This window comes from Platichthys flesus, chromosome 9 (assembly GCF_949316205.1).
Source record: "Platichthys flesus chromosome 9, fPlaFle2.1, whole genome shotgun sequence".
NCBI lineage: Eukaryota > Metazoa > Chordata > Actinopteri > Pleuronectiformes > Pleuronectidae > Platichthys > Platichthys flesus.
In genome coordinates this window covers 17,286,088-17,307,419 of record NC_084953.1, presented here as the reverse complement: position 1 = coordinate 17,307,419, position 21,332 = coordinate 17,286,088, and the positions used below count along the sequence as shown (strand labels likewise).

Below are 21,332 nucleotides of genomic sequence, written 5' to 3'. Positions count from 1 at the left end.
GGATGGAAAGAATAAGAAATAAGGATTTAGAGTCTAGGGTAGCAACTTTGTTGATTTTATAAATGGATGGTGGCAACAGGGAGGGAACTTAAACAAAAAAAAATCCTTTACTTCAAAGAAATAATATTACATTTATTGTGATACATATTGATATTGGCTGTATGAAATGTTTATCTTGATATCCTTTTTAGCACCATATCACATTTGAAAATCCAATTCGAACACTCCTAAACTTTCATTTAATTTGGCTTGAATAAATTAACAATCAAACAGAGAACATTTATCCTCATTATTAAATAGCCATATCACTGAATAAGTTAAATCTGTAGATTCTATTACCATACCATTTATAAACCGTATAGACACCCATTTAAATTACATGTGATCTAGCCCCGCCCTCTAACGTGTGCGTCACTCGTACGTGACGACTAGATCGTGTGCTGGTAGAGGACGACAGCGCCACCGGACATTCAGCTGCCTCATCCCCGCTGCGAGTTCCAGAGGAGGAGACGAAGAAGAAGACTCGTTCTGTCTGACATTATTACTGTTCACTCGACGGCTCGGTGAATCGTGTCCGCCATGAAGATCCTGTGGGCTGTCAGTGCCCTTCTGCTCAGCTGCTTGCGAGCCAATGCCTCCACAGGTAGGAAGAAGTCGGTGTCAGCCATGTTGGTCGAAGATGTAGACTTTGCCCTGACTATACATGAACATGTAAATTCCTGCTTCCCAACCCTGCGACTGGTGTGTTTATGCCGCTGCTACATAAAAACAAAAGACTATTAACGACAACCAGCCGTGATAACATTAGCTGTGTGAGGGTTAGCGTCGATGCTAGCGACACATTGCTTTGCTAATTTGCGGTCTTGTACGAGCCACTCGGGCCGAAGCGGGACTGCGGTTACACGGCGTTTACGTCAATGTGGTTTTCTACAATCTGCGTCGTATCAAACATCTCTTCACGCGTTTGGATTTATTTTGTGTTAGCCAAATACTAACAAGTGTCGTCGATGTTGCTGTTCTACGAGGTGTGTTCGCTCGATGATGCGTTTGCTGGTTGTGTCGTTCAGTGCCAACAGAAGTGGCTGTTGCGTAACGTTTCGAAGGCTTGTTGTCTATTCATTATATACGTTAACTGTCTCCTCATGCGTTTTCCCACCGAAATCATTTTAAGCTCAACGTAGTGTTTAAGTTCTGTTTAATAACAGGGGCCTGTATTCGCCTCACACCCTTTCTCTGGTCGCTGGCTTGTTCCTGATTTATCTGACGTCTCTGATTTAATGAGCCATTAGGTCATGTGTGTCACAGTAAATTCCCTAAATGCCCTCTGTGGTATAGAACATTATTATGTTAGCCACCAATGGCCCCTCTGCTCCCTGCTGGATCATCGACCTTGGTCACCAAACTCAAGCATTACTGAACAACGTCTTCATTTTAAATCCATTCCTAGATTCACCATTCATCTCTGCTTGGTTCCAGTGATCAGTTATCATGATCTGTCAGCTGTGTCTCTGTGTGTGTTTGTCAGCATTGGGGCAACAACTGTTTCTTTAGGCAATGTTCACTAGTCACAATTGAAATGTCCCTGGGAGCACTATTCACAAGTATATTTTAACTCCTTGATTTTGTCATGTCAGCATTGCAACGGAACATCATATTCAGTCACATTACAAAGCTAACAGTTGTTGGCGTGCCTGAGAGCGAGCACCCAACTGAGCTTAACAATATGACAATAGCTCACATTGTACCAAATTTACACATAGGTTGCTGACTCCATTGTTGTTGAACCTTGCCATGTCAGGATTTAAATGTATCGTGTGTTTGTTATTTAAAAAAATAATGTTGTAATTGCTTAAAAAAACTTTACAAGAGCCCCCCACGGCACTGTCTTACAGTTACACTTTCAAATACACTGGACTCCAGAGTCATTTTCACTTCAGTATTTCATCACCTATTGTGTTGTTGCACTAACACATTGTAGTTAAGTAGGGTACATTTTACGATTTGTGTCATGATATGACATCATCGATTATAACTATTTTAGAATAAAGGACTAGATGGTGAATATCCCATGTGATTATCAGTTTGTGTGTGAGGAGGGACAGAGATAAGCCGACACACACACACACACACACACTCCTGAAGACAGAAGTTCCTCCTGCATATTATGATGCAGAGTGTTTTGCAGCACAGAAGCAACGCCCCATTTATCAAAGAACATAAGTATGAATTCAACAGGTTTTTCTAAAGATCACTCTTATGTGTTTAGAATTCATCAGAGGAAAAGAGTCCCTTGTTGATCAATGGAGTAATGGTCCTCAGTGGAGCTGATTTAAGATAAGATAAAACTTAAATAATCCACACATCAGGAAAATGCAGTTGTAACAGCAGATGGCACTTCAGAATGAGGTAGACTTTTGTATACATTTTTATTAAATAAAAATGTTGATTATTTAAATCATACCTTCTCACTGTAGTGTTTTTTATGAACAAAGTCCTGCACAAGCGGTTTTGGTGACAACATTTTGAACAGACAATTTGCCTTAATGTACACCAGACAGGAATCCAAGGCAAATAGATTACTCATCACAATTTCACTGCAGGGCAGGAACACTGAAACCTGGATAAACAGGTTTCACAAACAGTTTAAACCACAGTAGTTCACCAAATCCAACTTATCAAATCTCATTTCAAGAGCTGTGGACACACAGGCGCGATTCTCTTATGTTATGGCGGAGAGCGTTATAAGCAGTCACTTACATTGTCAAGATTCATCTGGTTTGCATCTAATTACAGCAGGTACTGGAGCTTAGACTATATTTAATTTTGAACTTTTGCCCAGCATGTGCTGCGAAGGTGACCTTTGGGAATGGCAGTGTAAACACTTTAGAACCGAAACAAGACGTGTAGCCTCTGGGGCTCTTGTTATTCAAAAGGCTCTATATTGCCTTTAATTGATAGATTCTAGCAATTTTGATTGACAGTGCCTGTGGTGTGAGAATGTTATTCTTCCCTTGAACCAACATCGTTATATCACCCCAGCCACCACTGAGTTACCAGACAAATCCACTTAACCTGCTGTGAATGTGGAAAGCTCCAGTACTGGGAAGACAACACCCACCCAAAAGCATGTTAAGGCACAACACGAAATACACAGCGTGGTTGGTAGCATTAAAGCACAGCATTAAAGCAAAGTCTGGAAACTACAATGGCATTCAGTTGAATGCATGCCCGCACCCAGGCTCAATGGCCCCTTTAACTTAAATTGCACCAAATTTCACACACTCATAGATATCACTGCCCTAAATGTGCTAGATTTTTTCATCAAGATCATAGAATTTGTCTCTGGAAATATGGTGAAAAACACAGTCACAGTTTATACCTAGATCTGCCCCCCGGTCCCTATCTGCAAGTGATGTTGAGTTTTTTTTTGTTTTTTTTTACCTTGCTTACATTCATACCAACCTACAAATGAATTGCCAGGGGTCAAATATAGACTATTGTGGGCTTCCCAGCCAAGGCTTTACTCACAAGTGCACTTCTATATCAAGTGTAACAATATTTTCTCTTGTTAACATGCATGTCAGAGTTTTTTGTCTGTTTATTTCCATGTGAATGCACTAATAGCTGTATATGGATGTGTGCATTTGCTGCTCAGTGGAGGGTGAACTCGGTGACTCCCATATATATTGATGTCATGTGAATTGCATCCATTAAATCAGTGGAGGAATGTCCTTAGAAATAGGTCTTCATGATGTGTTAGCCTGGCTAGACACACTATACTGCTGCTGGGTTACTACCCTCGACACGTCAGAGAAAAGCCTTTCAGCCCCCAAATTCTAAATGCATGTTCTGAAGCTTTCATGAATTTTATGTGAATTTTCTTTTTCATTTCAACCACATCTCCTTTTTTGTTCTGTTTCATTGTGTTCCAGTAGGATGTCTAAAAATGTATTAGTCACTTACCTTAATACTCTGGAAGCGTTTACATATAACACACATAGAAAACCAAAATTTTAGACCACTCCTGATTTTAAGTCATACAATTATCTGCATCACTAACTACAGCCTCCAAGAAGATAATAGCATTTAATCACCACCTTTCTTCAATAAAACTAAACATTAAAACATGCCTTTTATGTTGGGCTCTGAAGTAGACTTGATTCACCCCCGATAACCTTTCATGTTGTATTTTTTTAGAATTGTCTCTGTGGAGCAGAGTACGAGAAGTTGCTCTGATCTGAACCTTTTCTATGTGCTTTACTTTCATAATTTCATTTATTTTTGTGTGTTATTAACGTTATTTCTTTCTTTTTTTCCCTGTTTGCTTGCCTTTCTTCCATCACTGCCTTGTATCACCAATCCATGATATCACCTGTCTTTCTTTACACTCACCAAATTCAAAATTTCTCTTAACCGTTGCCTGTTGGGCCGACTGTTACCGGGGCTCAGCTGGGTTTATCAAGTCTCCACTGTCTAAGATGAAACTGATCAATGACAGTGCAGAGCTGTATTGCGAGGTGATAGGGAACCCCATCCCAGAGGTGCAGTGGTGGTTTGTAAAGGGTGAAGAGCCCAACGAGACTTTCACGCAGCTCTTTGATGGGGCACGGGACTACCGTGTGCAAATTAACGCCACATACGTAGCACACGCCACAAGCACCATTCACCTCACTAGCCTCACCCTCGACAACTCGGGCACATATGAGTGCCGAGCTTCCAACGACCCTGACCGCAATGAACTGAAGAGGACGCCCAAAATCAAGTGGATCCGCTCGCAGGCAAACATTATTGTGATTGAAAGTGAGTGGCAGAGGAGATGCCAGTCAACATAGTTTGGCTACTATCTCCTCATTAGTTCAGTCCTGGACATTCAGCTCCTGTTACAATCAAAGTCCCAAACTTACCAAACAGTACCCTCTCCATCCTGCTTCACCCAGTGTCCAGTCTCCCTCTCCTCAAAAGCACTGAGTTGTCCCGTAGAAGAATGAACCTGGTCATACAGTGAGGCTAATCCGCCCCCTAATCCCCTATTCCCTGACACACAACATATCTTAAAGATGATGCTGTTTGTTTGCAAATGGCCACTGAGGAAAACATGAATGTTTAATAATTTAAAGAAAAACAAATGGGGTGTTAGACTACTTGACTAGTATTGCTTCTTGGTAGATATTCATTTTGCTACCAATTTGATACTAACACTGGCAATAACCCTATTGTTTATTATTTTACACCTTTACTGAGTTTACAACCAAAGTGACTCATAACTGAACTTTAGTAACAGAAGATGGGAACCTATTATTTCCGGCCATGAGGCATGTTCCACTCCTGTTGTCCAGTATTATACTTTTGTAACTTTAGAAGAATTGGTCCGCTTCTACCCAATTGAAGCAAAAATACTTTATTACATTTCATCACAGAATTGGCAGAGTTACTGCCAACAATCTTACATCCCTCACTTGTGGCTTTTTCTGCATGAAACTTTTAATTATATATTTTCCCTGTGACCCTTTGTAGTTCATCCATTAGTTTCCGGCATAACTCCTCTACTTCCCTTCATTCTACTGTTGGTGGGAAAGATGTCATGTCTTTTATCCACTTTGTTGAAAGTTCTGTGTGGTATAGTGCAGAACTAACACGTGTCACATAAAATGTTTTGTCTTTCTCAAACTTAGAAGGAAAATGTGTATTCAACACAACACTCAACAGTTACTTCAACAAACAAAGGATTGTGTCCCAACCCTGTACCACCTGGTGACTTTTATTTCTCTGCTCATTACAGAGTGTAATAGCACAGGTCTATCGTGTCCAGAGTATGTCCATCACCATCAATATCATTTCTGTTAAGGCAACTGTTGAGTGCCGTGAGACAAATGGAAATCAAGACTGTAGCTAAAACATTTTAAGGTACATTTCAAGACAGACATTTTTAGATCCTGTGTGCTAAAACAAACAATTGTGACTAAACCTCCAATAATTTAGATTAATGCTGATGACCAGATTTTTTTGTTTAATTTCAATACAAGAATGTGTAATAATTTCCATTTCTTTTTTCTATGTTTGCCTTAAGCCCCAAATATCATTGCCGAACCTTCTGAGGTCGTCAATCAGACAACCGCAATCCTCAGCTGCAACTTGACAGAGTCCAGCCTTCCGATCAAGGGATCCCACTGGACGCACAATGGCAAAATCATCGATGGTTCCATGTCCGAAGAATCCACTCCATTCACTACCCATCGGTAAGTAGCTGCGTCTATCCGATTGTGTTATAAAGGCATATCTACGCTGCAGATTCTCCGACACTCATCCTCTTATCGTAATATACGTGTTCTTATCTAGAAGTGTTTGCATAATCTTACTGGTAGGGCAGAACAATTCAGTTAATTGTCAATTGACAGATGTACTACTAAGTGAATGAACCATACAAGAAATTGAAAAGCCCAGGTGTCTTTTTTATTTTTCTTGATTACCTTAAATCTAAAATATGCAAGGAGCAACGTTGATGAAGAAGACATTCTATAATCCCGGAGCCTAGATAGAGCTGTTTGCTTTTCTTTTCTTCCTCTAACTTTTATTATCTTCCTTCTTTACTTTGATTGTTAAGCTTTCCATATCTGGCTCTCTTACTACAGTGCATTTCCATCTTTAGCCTCTGAGGTTCTCCCCCTCGCATTTTCCCCTTTTTCCTGCTTTGTCCATCCCCCTCTCACTTTTCCCCCTTCCTCCGTGGCTGCCTCCATCAGCTGCAGAGCTAGAGGCGCTCACCGCTCTTGATTAGCAGAGAGATGGACTGTGTGGATGTGCAGGTTTGCCAGTAGTCTTGGCAGCAGGGATAAGCGCCCCTAGCAGTGTGCTCACTTGCCTTGACCTTAATTCCCCATTAGTGAGAGCAGGCCGGACTGCACGAGACAACAGCACCAAACAAAAGTGCCATTGTTATTACTTTGGAAAATATGAATATTTGTTGATTGGACAAGCAGCTTTATTTGTACACGCACCCCTTGAGCATAGACAGTTTACTGTAGGTATTCTACTCCGATCAACCGTGAAACTAATCACTTTGATTAAAGTGGTAAAAGTTTTCTACCTGCTATATGCATGGCTGCAAGGTCCGTACAGATAATCGCATCAAATTTTTTATGTTTGGCCTTTGCTTTTCTTTTCTTTGCATAGTTTGGACAAGATCACCCACCATTCATCTGGGAAGTATGAATGTGTGTTCATGACTGAGCCTGAGGGGAAGCAGACAATCGAAGTCAAAAGTAAGTTCGGTCATTTAAATGTCCAAGGTCACGTCAAATGTTTGCAACTTAAATGTTTTTTATAGTTACTGATTGGGCCACTTATAAATGTTATCCGCCACTCTCCAGGTAGCATCATGTGATATCCAATGTTTTTAATAACAGTAGGTTCTGATGTTATTTGATGTCCAGACTGTCTGATCCATTTGTTCACAACATCAAGATATAGACAGTGCCCTCCTGATTTATTTGGAATACATTCAATCTGTTTTACTTTTGGAGTTAGATTAAGCCATTTGTAACTGGAAAAAGCAGGTGCTAAGGTTGCTTATTGTATTGATACCCCATTAGTTGTATTTATTAATGTAATTAATTAATATGCTTCAAAGAAAAAAAATATTATAACAACGTTAGTGCTCAACATAACAGGACCTTTTCTCTTTTCTCTAGTTGTATTGGTAATTTCATACTAGTATCTTGTTGAAGTTTAACATTTTTGTATCATGACAGCTGTAGAAGATGCCTCCAATTTCCAAAAAAACATATTTTATTGTAGTTGTTGGATTGATCAATGAGCATTTCTTTAGGATACCTAATGTATATGAGCTATGATCTCTTTATTTGACTTCTGTACAACTGTGCACTCTGTGGAAAATGTATCTGTTTCAAGTGGACATGAAAACTAGCCATCACATGTACAATTGATAGACATAACAGCTCTGGGGTCTCATTTATAAAATAGTGCGTAGGATTCATACTAAAAGTGTATGTACGTACAAAAGGCTGAACGCAATGTTCGCTTTATAAATCACAGTCCACCTGCAAACGTTCGTACGTGGATCTGCCTCCACACCCCTTCCACATGCCCACTTTCAACCAAAATTTGTCAATGCAAAGCACAGCACGAATATCAAATGATGCTGCTGACCAATGGGCTCCCCCGTGAGTCCTGACGGAGTCACAGTGTCAAGCGATGAGAAGGAGGAAGCAAAACTTTCTGACATTGACGTTGAGGTGTTTGTTATTGAGGTGGAGGTGAAGAGCGACTTTATCAGACAGCAGTGATGTCACTAATAAAGAAAATACACTGACACTCTGCCGCCGCTGCTGCTGTGGATAACACAATGTGTCAGATCAGAAATCGCTGAACCCTTGCTTCCTCCTTGTCCTTCCATTCGCATGCACACATCGAGCAGATCCCCGCACCACTGTCACAGCAGTATTCCTTTATTTAAAGGATCGGACCGATTCCCTCACATCAGTGGATACTTTCCTCCACTCTGTGATAGTATTTGGAAAGTTTCTTCATTTCTTGTAAGTGATCTCCTGTGCGCCTTATGGCAGTCACGTTCACTGCAGTGATTTGATGATACACGCACAGTGTTAGAAGATATTTTTAAAAACTATTAATGACTCGGCTCAATTACTCTACTGTTAAATCGAATCTGAACGTAATTTGCTTTAAGTTGTTTTATATATTTTTTAATAAGGCTTGTGTGGAGCAGATATGTCGCGCGAGCAAAACTAAGATGTTGGTTTTAATGTAAATTATGAATTGGATCAATAATCTGCTTCAGTTCACCACCTCACGTCTGCGTCGCCACTTTCCCGTCTCCAAAACCTCTGTACGCATGGGTCAGAGCTTGCGTAGAAATACGCAGATTTTCCCGTCAAGTTTGCTTTTATAAATCCCAACCTTTGCATGAGGAGTGGCGTACGCACGTTTCAGGCCCCGTTATGTGCGTACGCAAGGGTTATAAATGAGATCCTGATAGTTTGATAATACATTTAAAGTTAGGATCATAGGGATGTGTTAGGAGTCAACACTGAGACCTTGAACTCAATGTTACCCAACAATTACAAATGAACATCCAGAACTTGGGTTTCATATTCCTATGTGAACTATACCTTCTGCTCCAAGATGAAACTTAAAGATTAGTCTATTCTTTTTACAAACCTTCATAATTTCATTTGAATACGTGTTTCTCTCCTTGCTGCAGTACTCCCCCATGTTTCTACCCACAAACACTCCGAGCATGGCAATGAGAACGACGAAGCTAAGCTGGTGTGTGATGGCCATGGCTATCCACTGCCCACTGACTGGAGCTGGTCCAAAGAGGTCGATGGCATGAAAACAGTACGTATCTCTCTAGCTCTTCAAGCTCTGCTATTCAAATAACTTTAATCTACACTTCAAATTATTTATAATAGGAACACAAACCTAAAAATTTCACGCATTATGAATATTGTTATGGCAGTTAACATGAAAATGCAAAAAAATATTTATTATATTAATCAAGTGGAACGATGCACAATGATTACATACGTCTTTCTTTTTCTTTTTTCTCAGCCTATCATCAACGGCACCACTGACAAGTACGAGATCAAGAGCACCCCCAACAAGACCACCCTGATCATTAATAACCTGAGTATCAACGAGGACATTGGAGACTACATCTGCTCTGGAACCAACGAACTCGGCACAACTTCCGATAAGATCCACTTGCGTGTTCGCAGTCGCCTGGCTGCTCTCTGGCCCTTCCTTGGCATTGTGGCCGAGGTCATCATCTTGGTGGCCATCATCTTCATCTATGAAAAGAGGAGAAAGCCTGATGAGATCACCGACGGTACGTACGCCATGCTGCTCAGAATACAACATTTGTGCTGAACTGTCAGACCATGTTCAGACCGACATGAGTACTCGTATAATAGGCTGACTTCTCATTTATTTTAAATCGGCTACTGTTTGGCTGCAACTGAGTTCAGGGAAAATATTAAAAAAAATACTAGAACCTAAACACTTTGAACATTCTCTGGCATTAACTTGCCAGTGAAGCAAAGTCATTATCCTTTTATATTACTTTATAACTTGATTGACGGCCATACCAGTATCAAAACATAATATGAAGGGATTATCAGTGATATTTTACCACAATTAACAATTATGGTCTTGTATCATTATATCACTTTTTTTATCAGTGTCATTTTGGGGTCTGAACAGTCACCTGGACTGTCATTGCCAGTAGGCCACTCTTGTTGGTATATTCCAAAACTGAGTGGCCAATTTAATAATGACTGTAGTAGGAAATGAAGCCATGACTAGCTATTTACTATTTTTCTCTTTAATGTCATACTAAAAGAATGAAGATGAGCCTGTTTAAGTCCTCATAAAAATAAATCAAACTGTAGGGTTGTTACTGAACTTTGAGCTGAGAAGATTATGGGCCCTTAAGTTGCAAGGAGATTATCAAAACCAAGCATTGCTGGTAAAAACGAGCTGTATGGAATGTAGCATGAATTCAAAATGAACCCTTATTGTCTTATGATTTTTTTCATTATTTACATTTAACATATCAGTGCTTAGTGTTTGCCTCTGTTTTAAGGAATCTGTGAGACACTATTATTATTTTTTATTATTTACATTTTTATTTCTCTGTTCGCTGCTGATTTTGCATTTTGGTAAGTGAACAAAACTGCATGTCAGACTGAAGTGGTTGAGCTGAGATGACGACAAGGAGAAATGCCCTTGGAGCCTGAATGAACTGCTTTTCTTATTCACCTGAGGAATGTGCTCAAAGATTAGGTTACTCTTTCACTGGCCCAGCAATGTACTTAGATCAGAGCAAGCGTCAACAGTTTTGTCTCCACCTCATTTCCCTGGCCATGTGCCTTTTATCAAATCCAAGTGTTTGAGCCATTGAAAGAGTTATATGGGGTCACTCAGTGTAGTTTAATGGTTTGACTTGAAATAAGACAGGCTGATAAGTAAGAAGTTTCACCATTGTGTCTGCATGCCTTCTGCATCTTGTACTTCATGCATGATAAAGGATAGGCAACCCTCTTCTTGAGACCAGTTTACCATTTAACTCATTCGCCGTTTGGCCAGATATCGGCTATTCTGCCCTACCTTGTTACTACGTGCTACTGCTCTGGTGTCGAAACGGACTCTGTAAATGCTAGGTTGTGTGTTAGCTCTGCCAATTTTTAGATGCCTAGTCTTTTATCTCAATATGGCCTCTGCAGTGTTCCTTTGGTGTCCTCTGCTTGTTTTGCATGAGCATCTGTGATTCTAAGGGGTGATACTCAACAGTGTACAAAAGTGTCCATGAATGGCAATTTTCAAATGTTTTATCTAAAATGTATTTTTAACAGTGACATTTAGCACACAACAGTGATTGTGTGCTTGATGATCGATCAAAGGACTTTGTTCATTCATTGTCAGATACTCCACAGGTGGAGGGCATGCTTCAGTTCATGCTTAGTTGGATAAGATTATAACCTATTTTGAGCATTGTTGCAGAGGATATTATGTTATAAAATTTGCTTCCATCATCAGTGGGGAGGGGGCATGTACTACTACTCACACCAGTCACAAGTGTAACCTGCTATCAACTCACTGTTCTTTTTGTTTTCCTCCCTTGACTGATCGACTCTAGATGACGACTCAGGATCTGCTCCTCTGTAAGTATTCTCAACAGCTTCCTTTCCTTTATCGTCACTCTGGATTTTGTCTTCTGTTACAGAACATAATGTTTGTTCTATAATGTGTTTTTCAGGAAGAGCAACTCTAATGACAACCACAAAGACAAGAATGTGAGGCAAAGGAATTCTAACTAGAAGCTGAAAGTGGTGAGTGTGTAAGATTGATCCACTTTATCTACTTACAGGAGACAGATAATCCTCATTCAGGTTCAGACCTACACAAATTCATATTTTTTCCATTTGGTTTACATCATGATCGCCCACATTTGCATAATAAATGTCACATGACATCAGCGTTGTGTCCACTAGGGCTATGACAGATCACAGAGCTCATTGTTTGAATCGGATCACCATCTTTTTGTTTATTAAAGAACATGTATAATTAGCCACTTTGCAAAAGAAATACACATTCCTCATAAGTTAAGAGATCACTAAGTTAGCGTTTTACTCTGTTGATACATTGTAGAACTGTTTGCACCACTTGCCTTTTACGTCACTCTAGTCTGTGTAAAGATAGTTCTGTGCGAAACGTTTGTTTTATGTGTGGGTCATGTCACCAGTATATTTATTTCAGGAAACAAAAATGTTCTCAAACATGTGACTTAAATAAAGAGAGAGGCCTCTCCGCTCTGCCAAGTAGCCATGGCTTCCACCATCAACTGCTTTTAACTTGAGCAGTTCACATGAACAAAAAGCTGCTTGTCTCATATGATTACACAACTACTTTGATTTAACTGCATCTCTGGGTTTAAATTAACACAGTTATTACTTCAAAAAGGAGTATTTCACTCATGTATCTGTTCTCCCCTCCTAGATGGACAAGCAGATGGCAGTCTATGGCTCAGCGGTTTTTTGGCACATTCTTTTTGTGTTCAGGTGTTGATGTTTTAAGAACCTGAAGGATTTCCTCTCATTTAATTTTCTTCTATATTCTTCTCCGCATTGTGCTACCAGAGAACATAGTGTGAAATAATATTTTCTGCTTGAGGCCTCCGGGGCAAATATTGCATGAGTTTAAACGCTGTTCTAGCCAAGTGTGTGTATTCGTTGTGAAATCATTAGAAGGTTCATGTGAGGAATGCTTAGTTAGTGGTTCTTTTCTGTTCATGCTGATGCTTCCTACTCTGACAGCAAAGTTGTCAGTCTTTACTTTTTATATTCTCAGATCAGGACTGGTGACTTGTAAGCAGCACAAGTTCTGTTTAGAGGATCTGAAACACAGTTTTTGATCCTGATCCATCACTGCCATTCTTAGCAGCAACTGAAGTGTGTTTGAATTCCCAGTTTGATCTGTCCCTACACCACCACAAACCTTTCTCTGCAGAGTTTTATACTTTGCCTTAACAAGCACCGCTTCTCCTCGCTCCTCTTTGGATTTTTTCACTTGTTACAATTTAAAATGTGAGGTTTAAATTATAATGCAGAAATTGTGAAGAAGCAATGTTTTTAGGTTATGTTGCCAGAAGAAATTTGTCATGCTTTTATTTCATTTTAATTTTCACATATTTTAAATAGATTTGTATTCACCTCTTGTGTTTGTTGCTGATGTCACATCCACAATAAAAACCTTTTAATGACCAAGTGCAAGAGATGCAAGTTGTGTTGCTTCAGTTGAATGCAACGTAAATACTGATGTGCACTAAAGTTAAGAAACTGCAGATGAACATTAAATACGTTGATTTTTCTTTCACTCAATGTAATCTGGGCTAAATCATTTTCTGTTTGACTGTCGGACCACTGTTTCTGTCCTCTTCACTGTTTAGATGATTCAAAGCCATACATTTAACCTGAATAGTGTTGTGATTGGCTGTTACCGTTTCAGAGTTTAACGAATAAAAAAAAAAACCTTACTAGATTTGTGCAAACTGTTGTACCATCCAATTACATGGAACACCATCTGTTGTACAACTTTCACAAACTGAATAAAGGTATATTTGATTTGACCTATGTTTACTTCTCTAACTTTATTCCAATGAAATGTTGACTTTTCAAGGTATAATCTCCACAAAATATATAGAAAATTGATAAATGTTTTCCTATGGACTCCTTTATGCCTAACACAAACATTAACTTTTAAAAGAGCAGTAAAGCATTTAGGGTGCGAAAAACAGGTTTCACTTGGCACAATCTTTCCAGCCCTGCTTGACTTTCAAAGATCTCTCTGTAGGGGGCTTCCTGTCCAGGTGATGGGGACTGAAATCATGGTTGTCTGGTGCAAAATACATTCCATTCTAAAGCCAAAGCTAATGCACGGTGGGACAGTCCAAATAATGCAATCAAGTAGTTCTTGCCAGAGTACAAAATATCCTGTGTTCTCACTCTTGCCTTCTTGAGCTGTCGTGGACGGATAGCAACACAATGTGGGAATTTCACACAAAAAATACCTAAGATTTTAGAAATCCACTTAATTTGGTTATTCGTCATACTCCACTTAAACCTCATTTTAACCTGGCACCAACTTGAAAACTTTGTCACCATCACAGAGAGAAGAAAGACTAACATGAAGAGCTAGAATAACACTGGAGCACATACCTCCACCAAGGCCCAACAGTCCCCTTAAATTAAATGGAGCTGCATTAAGGTTAAACTGTTTTCATCTAGATCAAATAAATTCTCTGAGAATAGAGAAAACCTTGAAATCTATTTTGGATGACTCCACCACTGATCTGGATCTGCCCCAACATTTAAAGACATCTTTCCTGGCCCCATGCACACAGCATCCTTACATCAGGATTTGTGGAAATCTGTTCATTGTTTTGTAGGACAGGGGTGAAAATGTTACCTAAATATTATAAACTTTAAAATACATAACAACCTGAGTGTTTTGTTTTTTTATTCATCTTATATATTGCACAGGGTTCCTATGGTCTTGGAAAAACTGGAAAATTCATGGAATTGTAAAATGTTTATTTCCAGACCTGGAGAAGTGCTTGAAAAAAATAAAATCCCAAAAGTTTGAGAAGTCTTGGAAATTTGTTATATTCATATTTTCATGTCATTAATTTCCGCTGAGTTTTAAATAATTCATATGCTTTTAAAAGAGATATGCTCAAAATATGAGCAGGCATATGCTCTCATACTAATTGAAAATGTCAGTGGAGAAGCAGGCGGGATAATGCACCATGCCAGGGAAGTGTAGATTTAACCATGCTCGGCTACAAATGGAAATGTACATGCCATGGGTTACAACAGACAAAGACCTCAATCAAACTATTGTCTCTCATTCATTTGTGTCATTTAAGGTATATGGTATGCTTTGGAATTCTCATTGTAAGCGGAAATACTAAATGTTGTCACTTTGTCATGTATACACAGAGATTTCACAAAATGTTTGGTCATGGAAATTTGGTTAAAAGAAGGGCCGGCCCTGGCAATGTTGGCGCCCTTGGCGAGATTTCAAATTGGCGCCCCCCCGACATACACACGCAAACTGTCATGCATCCCCAATAACATTTTGACGGTATACAGATGCACACACAGACAAAATTGTAAGCTATAAAAAACAATCAAAATATATAATAAAAAATTGTGCACCTGTTAATTTAATCTTTTTTTGATTAATCTTTGACTCTAACCGCAGTCTATCACCGCAGCGTGTATGTCAGGGCCCACCCTCAGGCAGAAGCGCAAATTCTGTGAAAGCCCCCGCCTGACTGTTCACACAGGGAGCCATCCAGGAGGATGTTTTAGATGCTGGCTTGCCTGTCCACGGAGCCATGGGTGGTGACATCAGCAAATGTCCCTACTATGCTGCAAAATGAGTAGGTTTTTATACTTCTCTTTGTAAGCATCATGCTGCTATGAGGAACTGTTGTGAGGTGAAATGAAACTCCCTTCTTTTTTTTCTGTTCATGCTGAAATAAAGTGGATTCACTTGTTCTGACGTTTTCGATCACATCTTTATAAAACACCTCATTAGCTTCACACTACAAAACCTATGGGGGGGAAATGTTTTTTGAGAGAAGATTCCAGATTCATGCACTAGACTGGCACTCAGTAGAGCTCAACAGAGCCTTATAGGTTCATCTCGGATTCATGCGGCTTCCTTCTAATAAGTTATTTGGTTATTGGTCCAGTAGTTTATTGCATAAACCTGTTGACTGACAAATCAGAGATGAAAACATAACCACCTTAGCACAGGAAATAAAACCTCCGCCCATTTATCAAGGAAATGTCACCAACATTAATAATTATTAGAAACACAACAGGAAAATAAAAGTAGAATGAAATGTTTTGAGAATATCTAAATAATTGACGGTCATTTTCTGTTGGTCGACTTATCAATTCATTTATTAAAAGCAAATTTTCCCCTGCTACTTAGTCTATAGGGTTTTTATATTGTGTTTTATTTACATTGTTGGTTTATTTTTGTCGTGCACTGATTGTTGGTTGTACATCAAATTGCCCTTGAAGGATATTAAACATTTTCTTTCATGGACAACTTTAGTTAATCACAAGCTGCCCAAACCAAGCTAGAGCAGCAGAGGAACCCAGCCGCCAGCAGGGGGCAGCCTCAGGACATCACATTGAAACAAGCAGCAGCTGTCTCTGATTCTTGTAAGGCGCTGAAGACAAGGTTTTTAAACCATGTTCAATCAACCAGTATCTAAAATACCAAAAATATAAAAGTAAGTTTTAACTAAGGCTTTCAAATATATGTAGAAAAATAGAAAATATTTTCTTTGAAGTGTGTCAAAATCAGCATATATGAAACGAACACACACCCACACGATAATTTGTCCATCTTCTTATAATGCTGAGTTTCTCACGGTAATCAACAGGCGTTATGGCCTTGTCGGTAAAGTGGCTGTATTTCCAACGCGAAGGACCTGTGTTCAAATCCCACTCCTTCCCATCTTCAAGCTGGCACTATTTGCACGCAATGGACTTCTGCGCAGAATCTGCGCAGTGGGTTTCTGCGCAGGATGTGCTCAGTTCGGTTCTTCGCATGATGTGCGCACTGAGCTTCTGCGCATTTTTTCATTTTTTAAAATTTAATTTAATTACATTTAATTTAATTTAATTTTTTTATATTTAATTTATCATCATCATCATTTCTCTGCACTTGTTCAGGGGTAAATGATGCTGGTCTTCACAGGTGACTTCACACAAGCCTGTAGTCGTTTAAAAGAGTTGAAAGTCATGGAAAAGTCATTGAAATCCATTGGTCAAAATGTGTATGAACCCTGACTGCAACAATTGTCTCTGAAAAGAAAGCCAAGTGCCTGATTATAAACTAGGGGACGAATTTTAAATAGATCTGCAGAGAAACACAAAGAACACTCTGTTTTCTTGATGTAGTTACCAAAGACTGTATATGTAAAGATTGTTCCAGTCTGAGTTCTACAGTAGAACCCCATGGGAAGCCTGATAGTGTGCAGTCTGGTCATTTGTCCACAAGGTGGAGCCTTACAACCAAGCTACGGAGGCCAGACTACAACTGACACAAAGCAACAGGCGGATGCTGGAGAACCAGGCGCCCAGTCTAGTTTTAGTAAATGGCTACTTGTTATTCATCACCTGACCATGGCAGCGTAGATTATTGGCTGATCATCTTCTTTGATTCAGTAACCTGAAATGAGCAGTGGCTGAATAAACATGGTGGTTTGTTGTGACCTTCATTTCTCACCTTTGCCCTGATGTTCCTGTCAGGTAAGAATATTTAGTATTTAACAATATCCTTATATATGAATCACTTTTATGTGTTTTCTGATAACACTGAGGTTGAGTGGGTCAGTTGCTTTTTTATACACAACATGAGCTACCAGTAGATGGTTGCAGCCCAAGGATAATAGTATCTCTCTACCTCCCTTTTGCTCACACACACACTGACACATACACACACACACACACACACAGACAGACGGACAGACAGACAGACAGAGACACGCTCGCACACACACACACACACACACACACACACACACACACACACACACACACACAAACACTCGCACATATTGGGCATTACAGAAGCCTGGTTGCAACCATAGCAACGTTATTATCCTGAAGTGTTGTGAATGGAGAGCAGGAGGCTGCTGCTGCTGCTGCTGCTGCTTTGAACTCGAACCTTCCTCCTCCTCTGCCGCCGCCCAGTCTCGCCCGGTTCGAGGTGTGTGTGTCTTTGTCTGCCGGTGATGGACGAGACTGAGGACTGCGAGGAGGAGTCCAAATTCCAGCAGCTGTTTCTTCTTCCACCTCCAGTCGCCAGCCCGACTGGACGCGCCGATAATGGCACCAGCAGAGGAGCCGAGATGAAGAAATTCGCGCCAGGAGGCGGAGCCGCGTCCGTTGCGCGTAAAAACTCCAACAATAACGAGCTGTGGCTCCTGTGCGCCGAGGACTCTGCGCCTGTCAGTGCCGGCGGCAGCACAACCTCTCCGCCGCGCCACAGGGCTGCTGCTGGTGGAGGTGGCTCAGAGTCCGACCACAGGAGCGCAGGGGACGCAGCGTCCGAGGCAGGCTTCGGTATGATATGCAACAAAAACGGAGATTGTAGAAGGGACCCGACCAGCTCAGGGAGCCTCTCCTCCCTCATCTCCAGACAGGAGAAGCAGGCAGATGGAGGAGTAGCGGCGGCAGGAGGACCAGATACTGCGAGCATGGACGGCTCCATAACTTCACCGGGGTCCTTGATGCAGGGACGCGGAGCCGAGGTCAAGACCGGGGCATCGATGGAGAAGAAAGACTCCAGAGTTTCCTTCTCCTACGCCCCGACCGGCAAAGCACAGACTCCGAGTCTGCAGTCGAGACATTCTGTCACGTTCTCCAAAGCTGAGGATGGTTCTCAGATAGTTCCGGACGATGGGGACTCCAGGGGGAATCAGACGTACATGCAGCGGCAGTTCAGCTCAATGCTTCAGCCCGGAGTAAACAAGTTCTCCCTGCGCATGTTTGGCAGCCAGAAGGCGGTGGAGAAGGAGCAGGAGCGCGTAAAGTCAGCGGGTAATTGGATTATCCACCCGTACAGCGACTTCAGGTAGGGGTCCCACTGAGAAGATACAGAGCGGATGATGTCTGTTTCATACTGTGGATATTGTGGAACCTCTTTTCTCCATACATACAACTTTATATGAGGAAATACAAAAAATACAATGTTTCCAATTAAAGGCACATTAGCAAGAGACAGCAGCCAGTTATTATTAATGCCTACATTTTAACCTGTCATTTGACCAAATGGTTAAATTTGTCCCTAAAGAGCGATAATGTGCAATTTGAATAAGTTATAATAAGTTGAAAAAGTTGCATCAACTAGCTGGAATGTGTCTGAACATCTGTTTCAGCACCACGGACAGCTCCCCTACTGATCTGTATAAGGACTGATGAGTTGAGCTCTCAATTTGAATTAAGCTATTTAAACATTACCAACGATAACATTAATTATTCATTCTAACTGGCACAGCTTATAAATTATGGGATCCATGACTCAGCAATGCACTTAACTAGGTTCCTTACTTCTAACTGATCCCAAACCAGAGTAACTTGGGCTCTCAAATTGATCAGCTGTCGAAATAGTTGCTGATTAATTATGTTGATGTGAACTAATGAAGTCACAGGGCAGTTGTGTGGCATGACTAGCATTTGTACAATCCCTGTTTTAGACAAATTAATGTTTCAATAAACTAACTGGATATTTGAGTGATTGAGCATTAAACTGTGGCCATGCTTACTGCGCAGGTCTCTGTATCCTTTGTTTTTTGTAATTGAAATGAACTCAGAACCCAGCTTGTCTTTCCTTTGACTCTCTTGTCTCTGTTTGTCCTTGGTGTTTCCTTTGTCAGAAGATCTTGGTTATCTGACCAGGAGCAGATAGAGAGCACTTGTTTTTTAAAAAAAGCAGGCGTTCATCAAATATCAGCCTTTATATCAGTTATAAAGGTGGTGCTGTTTCTTGACTGTGTGTGTGAGTGGCCTGTGAGAGTGATTTACTTCATGATACAGAGCAAGCTGGAAATTCCACTTCTCATAAATCAAGCCCGATCAGAATGTGATGTGCACAGAAAATAGCAACACTGTAACCATCTTGACATTTTAGTTTTACTGGCTCAGATTTACTGTGCAGCTCTCATGTGTTTTTGCCCTTTGTATGTCCTTCTTCCAACCCGTCAGGTTCTACTGGGACTTCACCATGCTGATGTTCATGGTGGGCAACCTGATCATCATCCCCGTGGGCATCACCTTCTTCAAGGACGAGACCACAGCGCCCTGGATCATCTTCAATGTGGTTTCCGACACCTTCTTCCTCATGGATCTGGTTCTCAACTTCAGGACGGGCATCGTGTTTGAGGACAACACCGAGATCATCCTCGACCCCAAGAAGATCAAGAAGAAGTACCTGAAGAGCTGGTTCGTGGTGGACTTTGTCTCCTCCATACCTGTGGATTATATCTTTCTCATCGTGGAGAAAGGGATCGACTCGGAGGTTTACAAGACGGCCCGGGCGCTCCGCATCGTCCGCTTCACAAAGATCCTCAGTCTGCTCCGGCTGCTGAGGCTCTCCAGACTCATTCGTTACATCCACCAGTGGGAGGAGGTAGGCGGAGTTCTAACATTTATCATACATTCACATGGGAAGAAGGAGGGTTCAGGATTACTTTAGTTTGAAAGTGAAAGGACAGAAGAGTTTGATTGGATAGTTATTGATGACATTTTGTTAATGATTACAGAAGGATGAGGTGTTGGACAAGAATATGGGCCTAGGACCCATGTTAATGAATGTGGTATAAATCCTAATAGTGATATATGAGAAACACTCAATGCATAAGTGAGGCTTAAATACAAGGGAAACCTCTGTTTTAGATTGTGTTTTGTATTTCAGAGGTAAATCGTACAAAATCTATGACACAATTGCAGCTGCATCTCTATCCTGACCTATTTAGAGACTTGAAGATATGTGCATATATTTAACTGTTAAACAACACAATTCATTTGTTATACAAATGTTGAAAAATGAGGGCCACTAAAACAAAAAAAGAGAGTTTAACCATTTATATTCTATAGTTGATATCAGTATTTCATTATGTACTGTATTTTAATATGGGCATAATTATATCTATCTGGTCAGACAGTATCACACAGTAAAAACAGTTTATTGATCTGTTTTCATAGCCTCCAATTACATCTCCCTCTCTTCTATTAGTTAAAGTGCTGTTTGAATAGTTTGAGTGTGTTACTGAAATCTGCAAAAATAGCCCTTTTAATTATGAACAGTAATAACAGGTAAATGAAAACTTTTTTGTATGTTCCTCTTGCTTTTTGTTGATAGAAATGAATAAAGCGGATGAATTGGATGTACCAATAAATGGGCTGATGGGAGAAATGGCAGCTAAATCATATCAATGTATATGTTGGCTGATAACAGACCAGAATTATTTCAAGTACAAACTACATTTAATGTAAAAGTCTATTTTGGGACTATATACGATACTGTTTGCTGTCTTAAATCTTCTGTGGGTCGTTAATTCCTGCCAAGAGTTTATTATGCATCACTTCTTTTGGTGTATTTTAGGATAAAAGACGTATCAGCATCACTTCCTCCACACTGATGGTCTATGATGTTTTAGTGTAGAAGAAATATGCGTCTTGGATATGGTGACAAAGTATTGCATTATA

The 21,332-nt window shown here is 40.3% G+C and overlaps 2 protein-coding genes across 2 annotated transcripts in view; both read left to right on the top strand.

The window, feature by feature from the left end:
- Window positions 1–427: 427 nt before the first annotated feature.
- bsg (basigin) lies at window positions 428–13,663 on the top strand. Its single transcript, XM_062394954.1, has 8 exons — window positions 428–643; window positions 6,068–6,236; window positions 7,171–7,259; window positions 9,239–9,375; window positions 9,589–9,865; window positions 11,675–11,699; window positions 11,795–11,867; window positions 12,535–13,663. The coding sequence occupies exons 1-7, from the start codon at window positions 580–582 to the stop codon at window positions 11,853–11,855; spliced, it is 822 nt and encodes a 273-aa protein (XP_062250938.1). The 5' UTR covers window positions 428–579; the 3' UTR covers window positions 11,856–11,867; window positions 12,535–13,663.
- A 4,194-nt stretch (window positions 13,664–17,857) lies between these two features.
- hcn2b (hyperpolarization activated cyclic nucleotide-gated potassium channel 2b) overlaps window positions 17,858–21,332 on the top strand; it is a 35,276-nt gene continuing 31,801 nt past the window's right edge. The window contains exons 1-2 of the mRNA XM_062395761.1: window positions 17,858–18,699; window positions 19,830–20,253. Coding sequence (XP_062251745.1) covers window positions 17,858–18,699; window positions 19,830–20,253 — 1,266 coding nt within the window. The remainder of the gene's footprint in view (window positions 18,700–19,829; window positions 20,254–21,332) is intronic.